Source organism: Simochromis diagramma, unplaced genomic scaffold (assembly GCF_900408965.1).
Source record: "Simochromis diagramma unplaced genomic scaffold, fSimDia1.1 OVJJ01000387.1, whole genome shotgun sequence".
NCBI classification, from domain to species: Eukaryota; Metazoa; Chordata; class Actinopteri; order Cichliformes; family Cichlidae; genus Simochromis; species Simochromis diagramma.
In genome coordinates this window covers 2003526-2024693 of record NW_024387152.1, presented here as the reverse complement: position 1 = coordinate 2024693, position 21168 = coordinate 2003526, and the positions used below count along the sequence as shown (strand labels likewise).

General features: G+C 41.4%; 2 protein-coding genes across 4 annotated transcripts in view; one reads left to right on the top strand and one right to left on the bottom strand.

Moving 5' to 3' along the window:
• The window catches only part of rarga (retinoic acid receptor gamma a), a 40814-nt gene extending 36756 nt beyond the window's left edge, over positions 1 to 4058 (top strand). For all 3 annotated transcript variants that reach the window (XM_040047923.1, XM_040047922.1, XM_040047924.1), the window contains 4 exons: positions 199 to 375; positions 678 to 882; positions 1054 to 1212; positions 1406 to 4058. In XM_040047923.1, coding sequence (XP_039903857.1) covers positions 199 to 375; positions 678 to 882; positions 1054 to 1212; positions 1406 to 1728 — 864 coding nt within the window. In that variant the 3' untranslated portion in view covers positions 1729 to 4058. The remainder of the gene's footprint in view (positions 1 to 198; positions 376 to 677; positions 883 to 1053; positions 1213 to 1405) is intronic.
• Positions 4059 to 6914: 2856 nt separating this feature from the next.
• calcoco1a (calcium binding and coiled-coil domain 1a) lies at positions 6915 to 19838 on the bottom strand. Its single transcript, XM_040047808.1, has 15 exons — positions 19602 to 19838; positions 18376 to 18536; positions 18183 to 18285; positions 15243 to 15445; positions 14858 to 15070; positions 14487 to 14635; positions 14325 to 14394; positions 14073 to 14228; positions 13433 to 13687; positions 12302 to 12427; positions 11982 to 12077; positions 11159 to 11246; positions 10733 to 10980; positions 10413 to 10504; positions 6915 to 8915 (listed from the first exon to the last, which is right to left on the bottom strand). The coding sequence occupies exons 2-15, from the start codon at positions 18505 to 18507 to the stop codon at positions 8888 to 8890; spliced, it is 1959 nt and encodes a 652-aa protein (XP_039903742.1). The 5' UTR covers positions 18508 to 18536; positions 19602 to 19838; the 3' UTR covers positions 6915 to 8887.
• Between the last annotated feature and the right edge of the window lie 1330 nt (positions 19839 to 21168).

Below are 21168 nucleotides of genomic sequence, written 5' to 3'. Positions count from 1 at the left end.
TAACTAATGCAGTTCCCCATTAAGCCATCTGTGTGGCCTCGGAATGATTGATGCAACATGTAAATGGAATTCTTTCCCCACAGTTGACTGATGTAAAATGTAAATGTGAGGCTCGGTGAATCTTGCCTTTGATACAAACGTGGTTGCACACCTCCTCTTGTATGACATGCTGAACTGTGGGTGTTTTTGTTTGTTCAGAACTCCAGCTCGGACCATCGAGTCCAGCTCGATCTAGGGCTATGGGACAAGTTTAGTGAGCTTTCCACCAAATGCATCATCAAGATAGTAGAATTTGCCAAGCGGCTGCCGGGTTTCACCAGCCTCACCATCGCTGACCAAATCACTCTGCTTAAGTCCGCCTGCCTGGACATACTGGTGAGGAGCTTTTGTTTTCCCTTCTGCCCTCTTCACTCACTTTTTGTAAATAAATGATTCTGTCAAAGCTTATGCTGAAATATGGGTATGCTTCCACCCGGTGGTAAGAAGTGGCAGTGCATTCAAGTTTGCCCAGATAATGCAAAATCTATCATATATACACAACCAGACTGGAGTAGTTGGCTACCATTTTTAGCTACTGCAGATATTTTTAGTGTTGTAAGAAGTCATATTACACTACTTTACATTTTATTTACATTTTTTAATGTTCAAAAAGTTTTACACCTTGTTTTGCTTTTCAGATGCTGAGAATCTGCACACGCTACACTCCAGAACAGGACACTATGACGTTCTCAGATGGCCTGACTCTGAACCGGACTCAGATGCACAATGCGGGCTTTGGACCGCTTACAGACCTGGTTTTTGCCTTTGCAGGACAACTTCTACCCCTGGAGATGGATGATACAGAAACCGGTCTCCTCAGCGCCATCTGCCTCATCTGTGGAGGTACTGCAGCATGCACCTACTCATGATTGGTCTGTTATAAAGAGGAAAGGACTTTAACAAAATAAAAGTTAAACATAATTGACTTTTGTATGTAAGAGATTATTTAAAACTGTGCCATTTATTTAAAAAAAAGAGAGAATGAGAACATGTGTTTGCTGCTTTTTTCACTAGACCGCATGGATTTAGAAGAGCCCCAGAAAGTGGATAAGCTACAGGAGCCTCTGCTTGAGGCTTTGAAGATCTATGCCCGTCGTCGCCGCCCCAACAAACCCCACATGTTCCCACGCATGCTGATGAAGATCACTGACCTCAGGGGCATCAGTACGAAGGGTAAGAATGGAGAGAGTGCTTTCTAAGATTGAACTCTGTACACTTTCCCAAGGTCCTTGCCAGAAGAATACATCTTTTACAGGACACTCTACTAGTTCAGCTTCACTCTTCCTTTTATTCTTTACGATGTGTCCATGTATTTTGAGAGGTAATTATATAAATTATCCACAAACGCCTTGCTTTCTATTTTCAGGTGCAGAGAGAGCTATCACTCTGAAGATGGAGATCCCAGGGCCGATGCCTCCTTTGATCAGGGAAATGCTCGAGAATCCGGAGGCCTTCGACGACCAAACAGAGAGCAATGAGAGCCCGCCGCCTCCACCACCGCCCCCACCACCACCCGCGCCTCCAGCCCTGGTTCTAAAGCAGGAGGCTGAGGATGAGGACGACAGCTGGGCCACCGAAAACGGCAGCGAGCCATCACCGGAAGAGGAGGACGAAGACGACGACGACGATGTGGGAGATGAAGATCGAGACAGGGGCTCGGACAGTGACGGGGAGCCCTGGGTGTTTTAACTTCCATAGATGGGTTGAGGAAAGGCCTTGCTCGGAGGGCGCAGTGAAAAAAGCATTTCATACATAGACACACAGATTCATCACACACACACACACATACATGCATACAAGCATATAAGTAAACATACACATATATAGCACAACCTCATTCACTCTTCCACCTCAAGAAAATGCTGGCCTTCCCTTCTCCCTCTCTCTCTCCTGACTGCACATCACTGTGTCCTCCTCCACTGAGCACAGCAGAGCCTTAAGCGTATAAACATTTCTAACTCAGGCCACACGGTCCATGACAAGTGAAATGCAGAAAAAATGAGAGGTCAAGGGAGAGATGACGGTAAACCAGATGAACTCCTGGCACGGCCAAGAGAGAAGTTAACGTGACAAAAAGAACATAACCTCTTTGAGAAAGCTAAATGTTTGTTGTTTTCTCCCCCCTACCCCCCTTACTATTGTTGTTTATATCTAAACAGGGGAGCCTCCAAACTAGACACCAGAACTAAGCAGTTGACTTTGATTGATTACAACAAGCACATTTAGAGCAAGAGTACAGGGCAAAGCCAAATTGAGTATGCAACTCTTTTGTTGTTATTTTTAAATATTGTTTTCATTCTTTTTTTTCCTTTTTTCAGTTTATGAATAAGTCCTTACATATCTATATACAATTATATTTTGTTTTTTATTTGTTATTCTGGTTTTATATATGAATCCTTTAGACAAGTTTTTATCTTTGAAGAGCTTTCCTGAGAAGATATTCAGAGGGAAAGAAGGGTAATCAGAACTGGCTGGGTCTTCCTTATCAGCTACATATGCTTAGCTCGGGCTTCTTGGAGCACTTTGGCTCCCTGTGGATGATAATCAACCCAGGACTTTCTTTTTTGTTGCAGTGACTTAACCAGTTTCTGTTATCAGGTAGTTGGCATTATTCTTTTATGCTGTTGTTGCGGCCAGCATGTGCTGTCAGTGCAGGAAGTATCTTTGTGCCAAAGTTAGGAACAGTCATCTGTGGAGCATGAGTTTAACTACTGGCAGGGACTCCAGATACAATCCAGCGGTCCTCATGGCAGAATGCTCACTCACATATGCACTAAAAACACACTCTAATTATCTTGGACAGTGTATCCACAAAAGCGCAGAACAAACATACACACTCCTTTCGCTCTATGCTGAGTGGTAGCAGATGTGCCAACCTGGCACAAAGTGCCGGGATCGGAGATTTCGACTTGACCGTATATATGTAGCACTTTTGTGATCATCTGTTTAAGCAAGGCACATCTCTTCCATTAAGTATAGAGCAGCTGTCCCAGTTAGCATGTCAAAACTGATGGTAACATCAACATATTAAATACGACGGATCTTAGAGCTCTCCCTGATGATATCAGTAGATTAGCACACTCATTCAACACAGATAAAAACATCCAAACATACTAGTATCATATGCATCAACACAACCATTAAAGGCATATGCAAAGCAGGAATCTTTATGGAAGACATTTTGGAATCAGACTCAGGGCTTTTCAGTAAGGACCAAACCCTAGCTGCTTCCCAGCATGCTAGAAACAGGCAATATTTATGCGTGCATTCTTGACTATGCGATTCTCAACCCCACTTTGTGTAAATAGAAGATGACAAGTCTGAAAAACGGCATGGATACCAGTCTGACTCTCCACAGAGCGAGGAGGGACCACCATCATCGTCATCCTCATCACAATCACCGTCCCACCTGCGTTCACACTGGTATCCATGCAGGAAACTGCCCCCTCATCCCAAAAAGCCATTATATCATCTTGTCTTCTTGTGTATATTCTCACTTTTTTTGAAGAAGAAGAGCAGTGGAGGATTATGTGTTCTCATGTATCATTTCTTTATTGCCAAAATGTCACAGTGGGCGATCAGCTTGGAAAGCACGGCTGATATACAGTACAGAGGTTTTTTCTCTCCCTCTTTGAAGCAATACGAACATAGTTTCTGTAGCAGCGAGAGGTCCCATCCTCTAAATATGGGCAGGTCTCCTCATTGTGTGTGTGTGTGCGTGCGTGTGCACGTGAGTGTGAATGCTTTAGAAAGTTTTCAGTCATGGGTGGATGTCCTTGGCATGGTGCTGTCACACACAAACTCGTGTGTGACCTCATCCTTTCTCTCTCTGCTACGTCGTCACGGTGATAGTGACGGTAATGCAGGCAAAACTTTGAGATTATGTTATGTGTTATGTTATTGTTTTTTTTTTTTCAACATGGCCAAGGTGTTGTTCTTCCTCTGTTTATGTCAACTCTTGTCATACAAAGAAAAGCCATATAAACAGTGAGAGGCACAATAAACTACTTTTGAGAGATTCCTGGACTTTTCTTTATTACCATTTCTTTGTGCTAAAAGTGATGTGATGTGTAAGTTCGCTTTTATACCAGTGTCAAACTTATGAAACACAGTAAACTGCACTTTTGAATGAACATAATCATTCATTACCGGGGTGCAGCAGTAGAGGGAGCTCTTGCACTGTGACTGTAGGGAGTGCTGCATGCAGCTGCGTTTACTGCTTGGAGGATAAGGGCAGGGTCTGTTGGGTCATGGAGAGCTGTGGGTGCAGAGGCTAATAAATCACAGCCTCCTGCTGAACAAGGACATCAGATAAAGGTCTGTTCCTAAGATTTGTTCACTCTGCAGTTAAAGGAGTGCAGGTGGCAGCATAAAAATCATCAGAGAACGACTCTTTTCCTCTGCTTTCATCTCACTGTGATCAGAAAGTTAAAGCATATCTAGCCATGAATTCTTTAATGAAAGCTGTATGAGAAGGCTGCAACAGCACAATAAATTATCTCAGTTTTTAGATGCATTACATGATATATCAATTATTATTTGGTGCCATTAAGCTTTGGCTCAAATGAAATAAGATAAAATTACATTTGGCTGTGCAAATTTGTGGTAAGCATGTTTAAAAAAATATGCCCAAGTATTAATCATAAAATCCATTCATAATGAAAATATCATTTAGCTCCTGCATAGCTGTTAATGTGGCTCATGTTAGGGGTCTGCTGGAGGAAATGAAAGCGATTCTTTTACAGTCAGTAAGCTGCTCAAGCCAGTGCGCTCAAATTATACTGAAACTGTGTGAAATTTGAACTTGCAGAAGTGACCCAGCACTCGCTAATGGCCTGTGAAAGGACATTCAGTCACTGAACTCAAGTCAAAAGCTTTGTCAGAGTATGCTGTGCAAACTTTAAACCAAGCAAGGAAAGGCCTTGTTAAGAAGAGTTTTTTTAAGAGGACCAAAAATCTGCCCGCGTGTCTGTGTCAAGGTTATACTGCCTATCTTTACTGTATCACTGCTGCTGATATGATCACTCACTCTCACAAGAGCGGGAATCCTCTTTATAAAGGGCTTCTGACAGTAAACCTTTTCTTTTTAAAACCCGGCCAAGTTGATACTAATGCCACACCTTTATTTCATTAATAGAAAGCGAGAATCAGAGCAGGGTGATAAACACAGATGAGATTCTATCAATTATATGATTGCTTTAATTATCATTAAAGACAGATCAATAACACCAGACTGGAATTAAAATAAGGCCCATACATTATACACTATTTTACAAGGAACAATCAAATTGCCTCATATACTGAACCCTGGAAGGTGTTGCCATGGGAACCCATGCGAGGGTTTGGGCATGCTTGGGGGAAATTTAAAGGAGCCGGTTTAGTTTTCTATATGCTCATCCTCACACATTAGTGACGGTTGATTAAATAATGACTTGAGATGGGTAGGCTTATTCATTTGAAATTAAAGAATGGAAATGTGACACCTAGAGGTACAACTTCACAATGATTTAATAAAGTGTGAGAAAAAAATCACCCTTGTAATATTCTTACAACCAAAGGACATCAATTATTAAAAATAGTAAAGAATCCATAAAAGCAGGCCGTGAGTGTGCATACCAACGAATATCATTTGAATATTTAAACCCACACTGATATCCCGCTGCACATCTGAGCTGTAGCTACAACTCGGTCAACACACAGGAGAGATAATGGACCAGCAGCAGCTGCAGGGCTTCAGAGAGTGATCTGCAGGATAAAGCTCAGTGAACCCAAATGCTTCTGGCAGCAGTTAGTGAGGAAGGTGCTGGGCTCGGGGTGTGATAAAGGCAGAGAGTGTTGGTGCATGTGACCCAGGTTTGATGTGATAAAAAACTGTAGGGCCTTTCTGTGTGCACCTGAAGCTATATACAAGACAGAGAGGTGCATATGTCATGTGCTGGAAGCATGGAGCTGGGTGCAGGGTCATAATGTGAAATACCACTTCATTTACTGTGTGCCTCCTGGTTGGGTCAGAACAGACAAAAAGGACACGTTTGCCATTTGTTACATATGCGGCGAATCCACCGAGGGTTGGGGATCACAGTCAAGGAGGGAGAGAAAGAGAGAGGTGAGGAGAAGGTGAGAAACGTTTTCATGTGCAAAGACCATAAATTTAACACCTTCCCCTGTACGAGCAAGAAGGCAGACGGGCCATCTCACCGAAAGGGTAATGGAGAAAGTGATGAAGAAACGGGTAAAGGTATCTGTGACAAGAGTGAGAATGGAGGGCGTGCCAGAAGGGAGCCAGAGGAAATAAACAAGGCCAGGTAGAGGTGGGGGCGATTTGGGAATGAGGAGCAAGCACTGGGAAGGCGGGCGGGCGGGCAGGCGTCGGGGTCATAAAAACTAGGAGATGTGTTCTGGCCTCTGGGTCTTCATATCTTTTACATTTCTAATTAAAAGAGATAAAGAGTGAGGGAGTCATCAATCCCACAGTGATTTCCCAGTTAAGGTTTTAGAGGGGGCTGTAAACTAGGCAGCCCGGCATCATTGATTTTATAATTAGCTATCGTCACCCCAGACTTAAGATGGAGGGAGTGTGGTAGAGGGGCACGATGAGAGCTTAAAAGACAGAGCAGCACGACTCTGCTGGTGGAGTGAGGAGGATGAAGATGATGAGGAAGTCAGCCCTGAGGGGGGACTGCAGGAGAGTCAAAGGTGAGGAGAGAGAAAAAACCCAGAATGGGAATGTATATGAAACAGGCAATGAGCCAAAAGGGAATATAGGCTATATAGCCGTGTGAAAAGAAATGGCATAGTTAATTACCAGTGAAATGTCATGTGAGGATCAAAATATTGCTATAATCATTGGCCAGAAAAAGACACATTAGACCCAATAATGGATACATAAACGTTTTTATTATGCAGAACCCCACCCAAACCCCATTACATGACTGGTAAGAAAATACACAGTGTACATGTGGGATAACCGTCACATACAGAAGTTCAAAACAAACCGTAACCACTGGAGTTTTATTGCGGTGTGAGGCAGTGTCCTGATGAGGAGCACTCGTACTGGAGATCTCAGTGGAACAACAAAAAGATAACTTCCTTGAGACATAAAGTCAGATTACAACTACAAACAAGGACTACTGAGAATACGTTTAGTGTGCCATCTTCTGGGAAAGAACACGGGGCTCCTTAAAACCTTTCAACCATCCACATATGTAGTGTAACACAAGGTAAATGAGGCGTCGGAAAGACGTTTACTTCTTTCACTCCTAATTTTATAAACTTAAACATTAGGATCAATTCCTTCCATATGTATTTTTTTACATCTACCTTTACCATACGATGTTGGCATCACTCCCTTCCATTAGCACCAATACCTTGCAACAACGTAACCTTTAAACAACCCATTAAAGTATTTGAAAGCATAAAGTAAAAACAGAAAAGAGATAAAACGTGAGTAAACACAACACACGTGGGTAATGGTTATGATAAGAATGATGAAGGACACAGATGGCATATTGGTGAGTATCAATATCAACTTTTCATCTAAAAACTCTTCTCTAGTAAAAATAGGGTGCAAATACAGCAGATAAAATCAAGCATCAAGGTATCTAGTAAATTCTCTTAGCCAAGCATGGAAAATTTTGTTACACATTGCACAAACTGTGAAAACTGTACACCTGTTTCAAACTAAACCTGAATATAGTTTAATTGCAGCATAACTCAAATTAATTATAAATAGAAAATCATGAAAAATGCATATAATATTGATTAAAACGTAGGCAGCATTTCTTTTATTAGGCAGTATATTACCTCAGGGCTGGGGGAAAGTATCAACACCATGATTCTGATGTCAGGATCTATAAAGATGATTCTACTTCATTATTTTAGGCACAAATTTAGAACTGCATCACAATGATTTCTGTGCAATCTAGCTGTGATAAAGGCTGATGCTAAATGTCCCGAATGAGCAGCTAGAGAATTTCAATAAACCCAGGTTCATTAATAAATAAAAAAATTGCAGCTTTGCAGTGTAAAGCTAATGAACATTAATTTCATAATAACGATTAAGTGAAGTTACTCAAGTAGAAAGTTGCATGTCGTCCCTATTTAAATAGACCTGAAGCACAATCTGTTGAATAAGCTTTCTATTTCAAAAGCTCGTCCTAAGCGTCAGCATCCCTAAATCACCTTAACTGCATCTGCATGACAACAATCACCTGCTAATGCATACAAGAAAGTTCAAATCAAAGCTTAGTTCTGAGTAAATGGAGGAGAAATATGATGTCATAGACCTACATTACTGCAATATAATTTAGCATGATGCTGTATCATTACTTTATGCCGCCATGAAAAGTGTTCGAAGCTGCTGTGGAGAATTTAATGCTGGAAGAGAGTTTTGCTATGATTTCCAGCGGAGCTGGGCCTGCACAAAACATCATAATTACAGTGCCTGTCATGACTCCTGATCACAAATGCCATAAAAACGACATAACATCCATCGTAAAGCTCTCGACATAGCAATGATTCAACAGAAATCATTCTGCTACAGCCTGCAAACTCTCAAATGCCAGAGCCCACGTCTAAAAGCCTGCTGCTTCAAACTGTGCACCACTCTTATGTCAGTCATAAATATTGTGTTGACCTGCCACCGCTGGCAAAAACAGTCAGGGTAAAAACACAGCAATCTAGAAGGACAAAAAACAAGGTTTATGGCAGATACAACATAATTGCATATTAAAATTCTGTCTGTGTATAGAGCATAAGCTGTATTTGTGCTTGTTATAGGAAGTAATGCGGAAACAACAAGGTCCCTCTTTCCCTTTTTGATCACTTGCTGTGGGTAGGTGTCCACTGGTTACCAGAGCGAGGGGTCAGCTGAACCACTGGAGGAAGAAACAAAGGAGAGAGAAAGGATGTGTGAGTGTGTTAAAAATGGAAAGAAACACACATTCTGGTTGAAAGAGCAGGCGAGACGAAAGGAGTGGGTGAGTGGGAGAGCGAGAGCCTTAATGATGCTGAAAATTGGCCCGTGACTGCGGTACACCCCTCAGGTAAATCATTGCTACAGCTTGCTGTCAACTCGTCTGTCCCCTTGTCCTCCCATCTCGCCCCTCCCATGCCCCGAATGTGTCTCAAACAGCCTCCCTCGCTTCACCCTGACTCAACTTCTTTTACGACCACGTATTCAAAACTTCCATCTTCGAGTCATATTCACCGTGCCACCATAAATAACTAGTTGCACATGTCTGTGTGCATTAGATACCTTTGAATTCATTGTGCACGCATCAAACCATTTCTGCGAGAAGCCAGTGAAGGAAAGTAACGGAGTACATTTACTCAGGCATACATACATTAGTTCACTCCCCAGTTTTGAGATACTTTTCTATGTTCCAGGGAGAAATACGATACTTTTTACCCCACTGCAGTTTTATAGCGGCTTTGTTCTTTAATTACTTTGCCGACTAAGACTGTACACACAAATCAAGTCATGAGCTCATAAAATATAAAGACGATGCTAGAGTTTAAAACCAGCCAGCACGACGGGGTGATATCTGGTGGCTTGTTTTGCCTCAGAGAAATTTTCATTTCCATATGCAGCCAGCAACGCAAATCTTTTTTGAACCTTAAATCTTCACCTGTGCACAATTTGTTGCAATCCCTCACGTGTTTAGCAATCCTACACCCTTTATTGAGAATATCCTTCAGTGTATTTTGAGTGCCGACAAGAAGTTATTTCTGACTTTTAGAGGCTATAACACTAGCAGTTTATGAAACTGTTATATCATCTGCGACATTAAATACTTCCTTGTAATAGTAAAAGGAAGCGGTTGAAGAACAAATATGCTTGAGTAAAAACTGTCCCGTACTACACATATTAGCAAAATATAAGTACTATGTCTGCAGTAGCATGGCCCTCATCACTGATATATTATTAGATATGATATTAATAGATTGTTACTACTAATGCAATAATCTGAAAATAGCATGGTGCATGTTAATATGGAGGTATTGTTTGTGAATTAAGGTATTTTCAGTGTTTAAAAGAAGAAGAAAAATGATCACAAATCTTTGCTTCTTTATATATTGTACACTTTGTCTCTCTTTCACTGGTAAAAAAGACTTTTTAACAATGCAATGTATTCTATGATCTATACTATCGTACCCCATCCTAACGCTGATCAAAATCAAAGGGATGACTTTGGCTTTTAACGTTTTAACTTAATTTTCTGTAAATACATAAAGTTTATACTTTAATACTGGCTAAAAAAAAGAAAAGAAAAAGAGTATTACTCCATTAACACTTCACAGTAATGGGTATAAAGAGTAAGTGTTACATGTATAAACATATAAGGGTACGCGTTTGTAGTGGAAAGCTGTACCTGAGAAAAGTATCCATGGGGTCAGGCAACAAAAGAGCCGTTTCCTCTCCAGAGCTGTTCCTTCTGCACTCACGTGGATCGCATTCCTCCTCCTTAATACAGTAAAACACACACACACACACGCACAGGATGACACTTAACACATATCTATCCAGCAGCTATTACCATCCAATAACTTGCACACTAGCAGCCTAATTGGTACTAGGAGATAATGTCTATATCAAACGACCCACTGCCCGTGTTTAACTGGTGTGCATGGCTATCAGCATGAAGGCATAGCTCAGTTTCAATATCACATATAATTATGGTGCACGTCTCACCGAATCAGAGCTGTGTGCCAGAGTGTCAGCGGTGGCCTGGTGTGGAAGGGAGAGCGGTGCCGGCTGGTTGATGACCACTTCCCTCCTGCTTACCTCCCTGGGGGAGAGAGGAGGGGTGGCAAGGAGCAACGAGTCAGGCTGCCCCTGCTCACATAGGCTGTAGTGTGCCAGGGGGGTCGGTGGGTGGAGGATCTGCAAAGCCTCTGGGTTCTCATCCTCCGAGTCAGATGACACACTGTCAGGACGGCCTGCCAGACAGAAACATTAGTTAAGAAATAGCGGTCACTTTTCCTCAGAGCGCTGCTCTTGTCGTCCACAACACAGGCCAATCTGAACAATATTTAGTGTGGCTCTTGAATGATAGTTAACACTTTTATTGTTCACATCTGCAGGGCATACAGTAGATTGATGTGTAGCTCAATTCACCTGTAGAGGCAACTGGGGCCGAGTTCCACTTGGCGCTTGCAACTGTTCCCATCTTCTGTTCCAGCTGACAGATGTACTCCATCAACTCCTGTGGTGAAAAATGCAGTCATCACCCTTATAACCCTCAAAATGTCTGACCTCTTCAAACCAGCACTACATAACATTATTGCACTGTGAAAACACAACGGAAACATTTGCCATTATATAAATGTTACCACAGTACAATGAACATTTAAGTCCTTCCTTGGTTTCTCATGTGCCGCACATTGGCTGTGGTACTTAGATATGGCTGGAGTTATAATTAGGCTGGACAGTAATTTAGAAAAAGAATTGAATATTTACTTCTGCCTTCAGAGTGAAAATGTTATAGTAGTTAGCCAACAAAACTCTGCAGGCACTTTAACAACAACAGCACCGACTGCCCTGAAATCCACCGATTTATATTGCACTGTAAACAAATTATATTGCACAATAACAAGAGGACAACCACAGGGAGATGATTCCCAACAGCAGGGTCATTCACAATAAGAGTATTACTGTTGTTATATCAGTAAGGATATGCGTTCATTATTAATACAAAGATTTTAGAAAAAATTGCAGGGGTGTGCCCAGGCTTTATAGTCACACACTAAACTAGATTTACATTTAAAAACTAAACCATGAGACCTCAGCAACTGATAATGGCACAAAGTCTGTGACACCACACACGCACAGTGTTAAATAGGTACACTACCCACCCAGAGTTTATCGTTCGCTGCTTTTTAAAACTAGTTTCTGTCAGTACTGATTCAAATCATGCACCGTGGCAGACAATGTTTCTAACCTGTTTCTCTGCAAGCAGCTGCTCCTTCTCTTTGTGGGCAACCCTCAGGCTGGCCTTCAGCTCCTGAAGCTCCCTACGGGTTTCGCTCAGCTGAACCTACAAGCCAGATATCACAAAACAGCAGGGTGAGGTATATTAGAACCACTCGAAAGACACTTTGACTTTTGTGTGATGTTCTAGAAGTAAACAGGGTATTTTTTTTGCCAACATCTAAATGATGCTCATACTGAGTTTGACCTTGTTTTTGCCAGTTCAAACAAAACTATTTGTTCACACAGATACAGAGTAGGCTATAATGTATATGAAGCAGCTCCTCTCACCCGGTTGCAATCTTTTTCTCTTCCAAGCTCAACCTCTAGCTTCACTCTCTCCATCCTTTCCTCTTGCAGCCTCTCCTCCATCGCCTGCATCTCTTGGCTGAGTTTCTCCAAACGCTCATGGTCTTTCTATGAGGGTGACACACAGACACTACTACTTACTGTATTTACTTCATATATAATTTATTTGCCTCTGCCATTCGATCTTTAGGTTATGGACTAAAATATTGACTCGATGTCATACCACCTACACATTGCACCTACAGAAGCTGCTCAGCCATGAAGCTCCTGGTGCAGTTTCCATGCTGATATTAAGGGAGTTTGAAACTCTGGAGTTACTGGGTCAGAATAGCGTTGGGGCCCCTGCTCTCTGTAGCTTTACATGCTCTGCCGCTTCATGGCTGAGTTGCTGTAGTTCCTAAATGCTTCCACTTTCCAATAATACCACTTACAGTTGATTGAGGAAGAAATTTCCCAAACTGACTCATTGCAATGGTGGCATCATATTACGGTACCACGCTCAATTTAAGCTCTTCAGAATAGGTACTTCATGTAATACACATCAGGCAATAGGATTGAACACACCTGAATTCAAAGAGTCAGAGGTGTGACCCAGTACTTTTAGTAGAACCAGCCATATAGGCCCATTTTGAGAACTATAGAACATTTTGTTCTTTTTCTCATTATTATTAATATCCACTTCACACGTTGAATGTTACATATACCAGATATTACAAATACACACATACTAAAAGAGATGAGAGAGAAAAACCCTGCAACAACTTTGAATCAAAACGAAGACTTGTAAAAATAAAATCAGGTCTACTGGGTGTGACATACTTAACCCATTTTTATCAAAAATAAAACAAACTGTTCAGATGTATAATAGCAATATATTGCTACCCTCTCCCTTGCACCTTCATATCAACATAATGTCGCACCTGCTAATATTGATATAAATCTCCCTTTTCTGATTTCTCTTTAAGCATTTAAAAACTGACCATTTTTTCTTCTTTTATTATGTTGCATACACTTGTTATTAATGCCATGGGAATATTTCACTTTGAAACCTCGTGGCATTTATTAGTGACATTCTACATTTTCCAGATTTCATGCTCTACAGCGATGCAGTACCTCAGCCGAGCGCTGCATGTTCTGCCTCTCCTGGGCCCAGTGGGCTCTTCCCTCCCTCAGGGCCAGACTGGAATCTGCAAGCTGAAGGGTGAGCTGAGCAGCCTGAAGGCGAGCCTGATGCAGTTCAGCTTGCCCCTGATCCCTCTGGGCAACCATAGAGCTGAGGTCACTCTTCAAGCCCTCAGCAGCTCGTTCGCTCATGTGCAGCCGCTCACGCAGGCTACGCATTTCTTTCAGAGATGCCTCATTTTCTGCCTGTACATAAAGGACCAAGAAACCATGTTGGTTACTCATCTCATACTTTAGGTGATTTTCTGTATATTGCCAGACCCAAAAATATCTAAGAGTGGATTTGAAATGGTCATTGTTGTTTGTTTGTAATTCTTTTAAAACATAATTGCTGAGTTAAAATACAAAAAAACATGTTCCAAATAAAGTAGCAGTGATCACTTTCCCCCCAAAAATCTATTCTGATTTTATGTCCAAATACTTGTAACACATTTAACAAGAGTCGAGTTGAAAACAAACAAACAAACAAACAAAAATCCTATCTTTACATCCTCTGAGTGAGCATCCTGGTCGAGTTTCAACCGCTAAATCATTCATTAATAAGTCCTTTGGTTTCCAAAAATGATCTGACCTCTTTCCTGTGGGCTGTGGTGAGTTTCTGGGTGAGGGTGGTGATGGTGTTTTGAAGCTGCAGGACACTGGTGTCTCTTTGGGCGAGGGAGTTCCTCAGGCCCTGGAACTCCTTTGACAGGATTTTGAGCTCACTTTCTGTTTGTTCCAGCTTAGTCTAAGGAAAAAAAGGCAAGAGATGGAAAAACTGAGATGTTGGGGGGGAAAAGGACCATGTTTTACTATGTTACACAGTATGTTTTGAACTGTGCACCTGCAGGCTCCTTCTCTCACTCTCCTCTTCTTTTCTCAGAGCTCCTGCCCTCCTGGCTCTTTCCTTAATTCTGCACATACAGATTTTGTTATAGACAATCAAAACTATTCACAGGACCCACATAAAAGTAAAAGAAGGACAAATGAGAAAACCATGTCAAACCTCTCTAACTCTGTCTCTTTTTCCACAGCTCTCTGTGCCAGGGTTTTGATGTCGTCCTCTAGCTCTCGGATTCGCGCTTTGCTTGCCTCCCTGGCATCCATTAAAGCAGTTTTCTCCTGGGCTAGTGATTCTCCTAATGCCTTTTCCTCCTAACAGACCAGAGGCGTGTTTAATTTTTGTGTTAATATAATAACTCAGGCAATTTCTTAAATGTCTCCTGCTTACATTTTTTCCACTTAACACACAGGGACATTATTTAAGCAGAAATGCTTTGTCTGAGAATGAGGGCACTGCTGTAGGGAAATGGAAGCAGGCACATCGGTTCTAATCAAATGACTGTGCCCACCATTTGCATAAGCTTCATACATCACCTTCTGCTTCTTCTCCAGCTCATCAAGCTTCTCTAGAGTTTGGTTCAGCTCTTTCTGAAGCCTGGCGATATCACCCTCCAGCTCTTTGCGTCTTCTGTCCCAGGCCTCTCTCGCTCGCTTGTACTCCTCATTCTCTTTCTCTCTTTGCTCTTTAACCGCCTCCTGCACCTGCAAAAGCTCAGCGCGCTCTCGCAGACATTCCTGCAGTCGATTCTAACAAGACAGAGAACAGAGGAAGCAAGCAGCATGATTGTGTGCCCGTCTTTGTGTAACTGCAGTAAACAAGAGTATTGATCCCCCCCCCCCAGCAGATGTGTTTTATAAGCACTCGTTAATTTTGCAAAACTGAAAACACACTCTCCCATGCAGTATCTTATCCACTCACCTGCAGCAGCTCAGCCCTGGGGACTACCAGCAGCATATCTGTGCCTGCCTCCTCTCCATGGGAGTCTTCCTCAAGAGTCACCAGATCCTCAAGTGGCTTTGGTGCACAAAAAGTGAATTTAGAGCTGCGAGAGCACACCTTCCCTTTAGCATCAATATATACGAACTCATACTCCTGGGAGCTGGGCTTGGGTAGGTAGGAAGCTAAAATAGTGATTTAAAAAAAAGCAAAAAAAAGCAAAAGGTTATATTACAATCTGCAGAGAAGAATAATTGTTTTTCAAAGTAGCCATGCTTTCATTTAGACCCTACTTCCCATTATACTTTTAGTCTGTCTAAATTACATACCTATAATTTTGGAACATCTAATCACAATTTAAATTAATGTTCTGGTAAATATGAACTATGAGTCTAATACATTTATTTGTATTATATTGCTGGTTAAGATGATGTGTTTGCCATCAAAAATCCATTTCACAGACCCTTTTTACCTCAAACATTTTGACTTGTCAAAGTAGGGAAAGTGTATGAATAATGGCTGTATTCCACCTAGGGGAGGTCCCCCTTTTGCACATTCTGTTTTATTGCCATGAAATAGGAAACTTAATGGAACTAGGAAAACATTACTTTGACCTGCTCCTCCCCTACTGTGACAACTAAAAATACACGGGTGACAAATTCAAGTAAAAACTACTCGCTGTAAACTTAATGGCCTTTAATTCGTCATCTGTCTTACTGCAGTCTAAAATGGCCTAGCTTTGCAAACTTGGATTAAGCCCACTGCTAAACTAAAACATTTATTAAATAAAGCTATCTTCTCATTTAGTCTTAGAAACTGTCTGATAATACTTCAATTGAGTAACACCAGGTTCACATGTTGCAATACAGCTTGTGGCCACTAGTGGCAGCAGTGCGGCCATTCACCGCAGGTGAGCGACAAAACGATGACGTCTTGTATGTAACCTGTGTCCCATGGGCTGAGCTCTGTAAGCGTCTATTCATTCTTGTTGTATCATTTGTGAAAAACCTGAAATAACAGAGCGTGTCTGGTTAGCTAAGCTGGCCAAAGTCTTAAACAGGTGTTTTAAGTGACTCTCGAGGCAGTTTGGTGCTTTTTTTCCACGTAAAACTTGAAGCGCTTTGCGAGTTGAGCTTCTCTGCGCCATTTATTTATATGTTTGTTGTAAACATCGTCGGCGTAACAGAAGCAGTTAAACAACTTTGTATGTTCTGCTTTTGTCCTGTAGTGTCAAAAACAGCTAGCTCCAGCAAGCTAAACGCTCATTAAACAACACGTGTTTGTTTATCACATTATAAAATAGCTTTTCAGTCGCCTCGACTGTTTGTGCGATGCTGCTATGTCCTGTTGAAACCACAGAAATTAGTATCAGTTCAACAAACATCCTGTTAATGACGCGGTCCATGCTTTCAGCTGTCCTGCCAAAAAATGTTTTCCTGCTATTTAAACCGCTGTAAATGACTTGCTGGCCTATAATCTGTCAAACGTATCTCCCATGAAGGATATCGAGTCATTATGTGCCAGAAAGAAAATTCCCGTCACAAAGTAGAAGCTACAATCAGTTTTTGGCAAAGTGACTTTTATATGTCCTTTATGAATCGATGTAAAAACTATCGTTGACAGTAAAAACGTCTTCTTCAAAAGATAGCTGGCCAAGAGGGCAGGAGAAATTGCAACAAATATAACATAACAGTTCTATAAAGATATTTTAAGTGGCCCAACAGGACTGGATTGATTAAAATGTAGAGCACAAAGTGGGTATGATAATGCTGAGTTAAAAGACACTTGCAGAACAGGTCATTTCTTTATTTTGTACGTAACCACTTCATAAATCTTGTTGACTACAGCCTATCTACCAATATAAGCAAAGCTATTAGTCATAAAAACACATCAGCAATCACTGTTTCGCATAAGACTGTCGCTCATAAAGTTGAAGGCTTACAAATTTCGAGAGCAAAATAACTGCTTTTCAGACCAGCTGTGCTACTTGCATAACGTTAAGACTTTCACTATCACCTGAATCTGCTTCCTTTTCATGCACCTTTAACCAAGCATACTGGAACTGATGATGATACACCTCCTGCCTCCCACACTAACCACAAAGCAGTCAGCCTTATTCTGTGACTCCTTCCAGCCTATAAAGTAAGCTGATCTAATATCATTATCTCACACAGACCATAGCTTCATGTTTGGAGTGATTTACTTAGAATTACTGTTTCACAATACGGCTACAGCAAAGGGCCAAGATAGAAAACAGACAGAGGGAATGACACACGGTAAAGTTTATGAGCTGTATTTCAACTTCGAGCACCGGCTAAGGTCACAGAAGAGGCGACCTTCTTTTTAAATCACAGCATTGCTGCTGATAAGGAACCATCTGTACTTTCCTTAGTTTCCTTTCTCTGTACTGAAGAATGACATTGACAGTATGTTTAAGTTAGCGATAAATCACTTTACCAGGGGTCAATGCCACACCTGCTGCACACGTGCCCCTCACCCTCAATCAGGCTTATCAGCTGCCCCTGACACACAGGACAAAGTGAACACTGTATTCTCCAGTGAGCAGCAGCAGTCAGCAGAGCAGCCTTTGGGCCATTGTCTTTGTCATCCTCATTACTCAACCTCCTGCTTACTAAAGAAATGAATTCAAACCATGACAGAGAGTGTCTCTGTTAGAAACCAACTTAGATATTTGTCTTGTGCACAGGATTTTTTCCCCTTTTTTCTGCTGAAGAATTATTTTAAGATAGAAATAAACATTTGCTTCCACTCAGCATGTGATTCGCTAGCATTTTGTAAACAACAGAGCAATTCATTTTACAGAGGCATCAATCTCCTGCTGAAGGTTTTATGCGCTGATCTAGTACAGATCCTGTGTGACTATGGGAGGTAAACACAGTTAGAAAACAAAGGTATGAATACCCTGAAACTGAACACAGCAGTTGACATCTGTGCCCTCTTGGTAGTCAGCCGGGGCTAGCGCCCATACAAAGGTGTGGTATTCCTTTACTGATGTCCATCCCTCCTGAAGAAGAAAATGTGTGCACAGTGTTAACTTCCAGTTGGATATTATTTATTTAGTTGCTTTTCCAGAAATTCGTCAGACTAGCAATACCTTGAAGAGCCCTATCCAATCATTACTGGCCCATATGTGCCGTGAGCTCAGCGTGTAGTGGCAGTCGACTCTGCTCTCAGGAAAGTAGCTGCAGCCCACGTTTCTAAACTCCACCTGCCAGTCTTTGTCCATGGCAACACAAAACAAATGCTCTATTGCACCTACAAGAAAGAAGGTAAAAAACAAACAAACCCCAAATCAACCTAGAAACCAACATGCACAGTTACATTACACATTACATTACAGAGCAATTTCTGGAATATAGGTAAGAGGTGGTCCCTGCTGAACAAACAAGAGGCCCCAAGTGTGTGAATATTTTTGTTCAGTGTAAGATCTAGACTGAGTGCACACTTAAGGAAACAGCACCGATGCACAACTAATCCTCAGTGACAGCATGGTCTTAAGGCAACATGACACGTTACACAGGTTGTCACCAGGGGCTATTTCAGTCATCTTCAAAATCATTTGCTATTATACAGCATCACGTGTAAGCATGCAGGATATGGGCTCCGATTCCACTAGAGGTTACTTCCCACGAATTTGTGGTGTCCCTGCAGTTAACCACACTGCTTGCCTACAGAAAGCATTATTTTTGTGTGTGGCGTAATAACTTTGGTATAGGCAACATTTATGATGTGATGGTACACTGTTACACAAACAGGGTGAAACACATGGTAAATATACATTTTAATAGAGCAGCAGAGACAAGCATGATGAGATTTTCAAAAGGAACAAAAACAAAGCAAGTGCACTATAAACCCAATGAGGATTTACAGCGAGCATGTTCTTTAAACTTGGATTAACTTTCTGTACTTTACATTTATTCCCTGTGGTAGAGTCAATAATCACAGATGATACAAGTTTTCTATTTTTGTGAAACACCCAACGGATGTTTGCAAACAAACATCCGTTCGGACAAGATAAAATACAGACAGTGCGTAAAACAATACACCAGTGATCAAAATAGCTTTCCGTGGACTCGTTTTACATGGCACGAGGCTTAAGGCCCAACACATGTCAAGAAAACAGTGTCATGCCCGTCGATGAAAGCTTTAAGATGACAAACAAACAAACACAGGCACTACGGACAGACCTGAATCCGTGCACGTTAGTCATATTTGTTAATTTGATGGAAATGCAAATAATAAGAGACAATGCAGGGCTTTGTTAACTACCAAAAGAGATCTGCGCACATTATCTCGACCCGTTTCTGATGTCTTTGTTACCTTTACGGTCCTCAGCCCTCTGCAGACGGTCTAAATGAGCCCTCTACGTGCGAGGTACCGGACTGACAGTCCTCAAGAAACCCACGAAAGAACACGGCCGATGCAGACTCGCTTTCCTCACGGAGCTCAGCTGGACCAACAACGCGAAATAACAACAAAAAAGCCAAAGCAAAACACAAGCACCACAGCTTCTTCTGCACCGTGGAATTATGGGAGCTGTTGTTCACGATGTAGCTGAAACTATGCCGAGATACTCCTTTTTAAACTACAACCCCCAGGCTCACAGTAGACTAACAGATCCGCTGAATGTAATCTGACGCGTCTCATCGGCCGCCGTTGTTTTTCGCATCGGATATCTGCCAAACCGCGGCTGTCCTGCTCGTTCACCAATGGAAAGAGTGTGTGTTATTTGCGATGAGAGGAAGACACTCTTAGCGGATGTAATAATGAAAACGGATGTTTTTATTTGCAGTGATTGTTCGAGTTCATAAATATTTGCTACATTGCGCTGTAAACAAATCTGCGCATTATTGTCCATGCAGGTAGACTTCGCACTATGACGGTTATTTAATTTGATGGTAAAGTATTACAGGTTGTATAGTTTTTGCCTATTTATTTTAATTTAAATCAGTGTCCCACGGGAGCCTTTTCCACTTCATGTATTATCTGTACTTTGATGAGGAAAATCAGGAACCACAGCAGATCCTCTGACGTCAGCCCACGTTCCAGATTTGATGGAGGGGAATTCGGATTTTAGCCAAAAAAATTTGTCCAAAATAATCCAGTGATCCTGCATTTTGGAAGCGCCCCAATTTGGCAGTTTCTTTAGGATAAGCTTGACATCCCACAACGTCTTGAAACATGAGGACAAATAGAGCACATGACGAGGTTACAGTGCCGGGCAGCAGATGGCAGTATACCATCTTGAAAACCAGAATTACACATGCAAGTCTAAACACACAGTGCGGTCTTTTAAGCCCACAATGAAAATATATCACAGCCTTTTTGTCCTTTCACTATTAGATACAAGATAAGGGGGGGGGTACACTGTCTCTTTATGCTGCAAATTTTAAAAACAAAGCCTGGGTTCACCATCTCTAGCTTTGCCTTAATTCATAGTTTTGAATTTTGCAGATATATCAGAAGAGAAATGCAAATATGGCTGTGCAGATAGGTCTCAAGGCTACAGTAGTAGTATTGTCTCTCTGGGTTCATAATGTGTTATTTTGAGATTTTTAATTATAAAAAAACATTAAAATACTGGTTTTAGTTGAACTGATTATATTAAATGATTTAAATTTAAATTAGAGTTAAAATGGCAAATAAGTCTTTAACTGCAAAAAGCCATCAATAACAAAAACCTATTTAACAGAAATGGAAATTAAAAGTTAGCATTCTCTATTAAAGGTTATTAGTCCTCCACAACCACAAGTTAAATAATGCTCAGCCTGTATTATTATAGTTATTGATGTCACCTCATTGCCCATAGCCAGCCTATTTATCTCTGCTCATTGATGAGACACTCCAGTCACACAATACTTTACTCCTCCTCAATTAGTAAGTCCAG

What these genes read in the sequence shown, in the direction of transcription:
- calcoco1a (XM_040047808.1), bottom strand. Translation starts at nt 18,507, where the DNA reads ATGGACAAAGACTGGCAGGTGGAGTTTAGAAACGTGGGCTGCAGCTAC. An exon ending in GAGAAAAAGATTGCAACCGG is followed by an intron (nt 12,078 to 12,301) that starts GTGAGAGGAGCT and finishes TCTGGCTTGTAG; the next exon opens with GTTCAGCTGAGCGAAACCCG. An exon ending in CCCATGGATACTTTTCTCAG is followed by an intron (nt 8,916 to 10,412) that starts GTACAGCTTTCC and finishes TTCTTCCTCCAG; the next exon opens with TGGTTCAGCTGACCCCTCGC.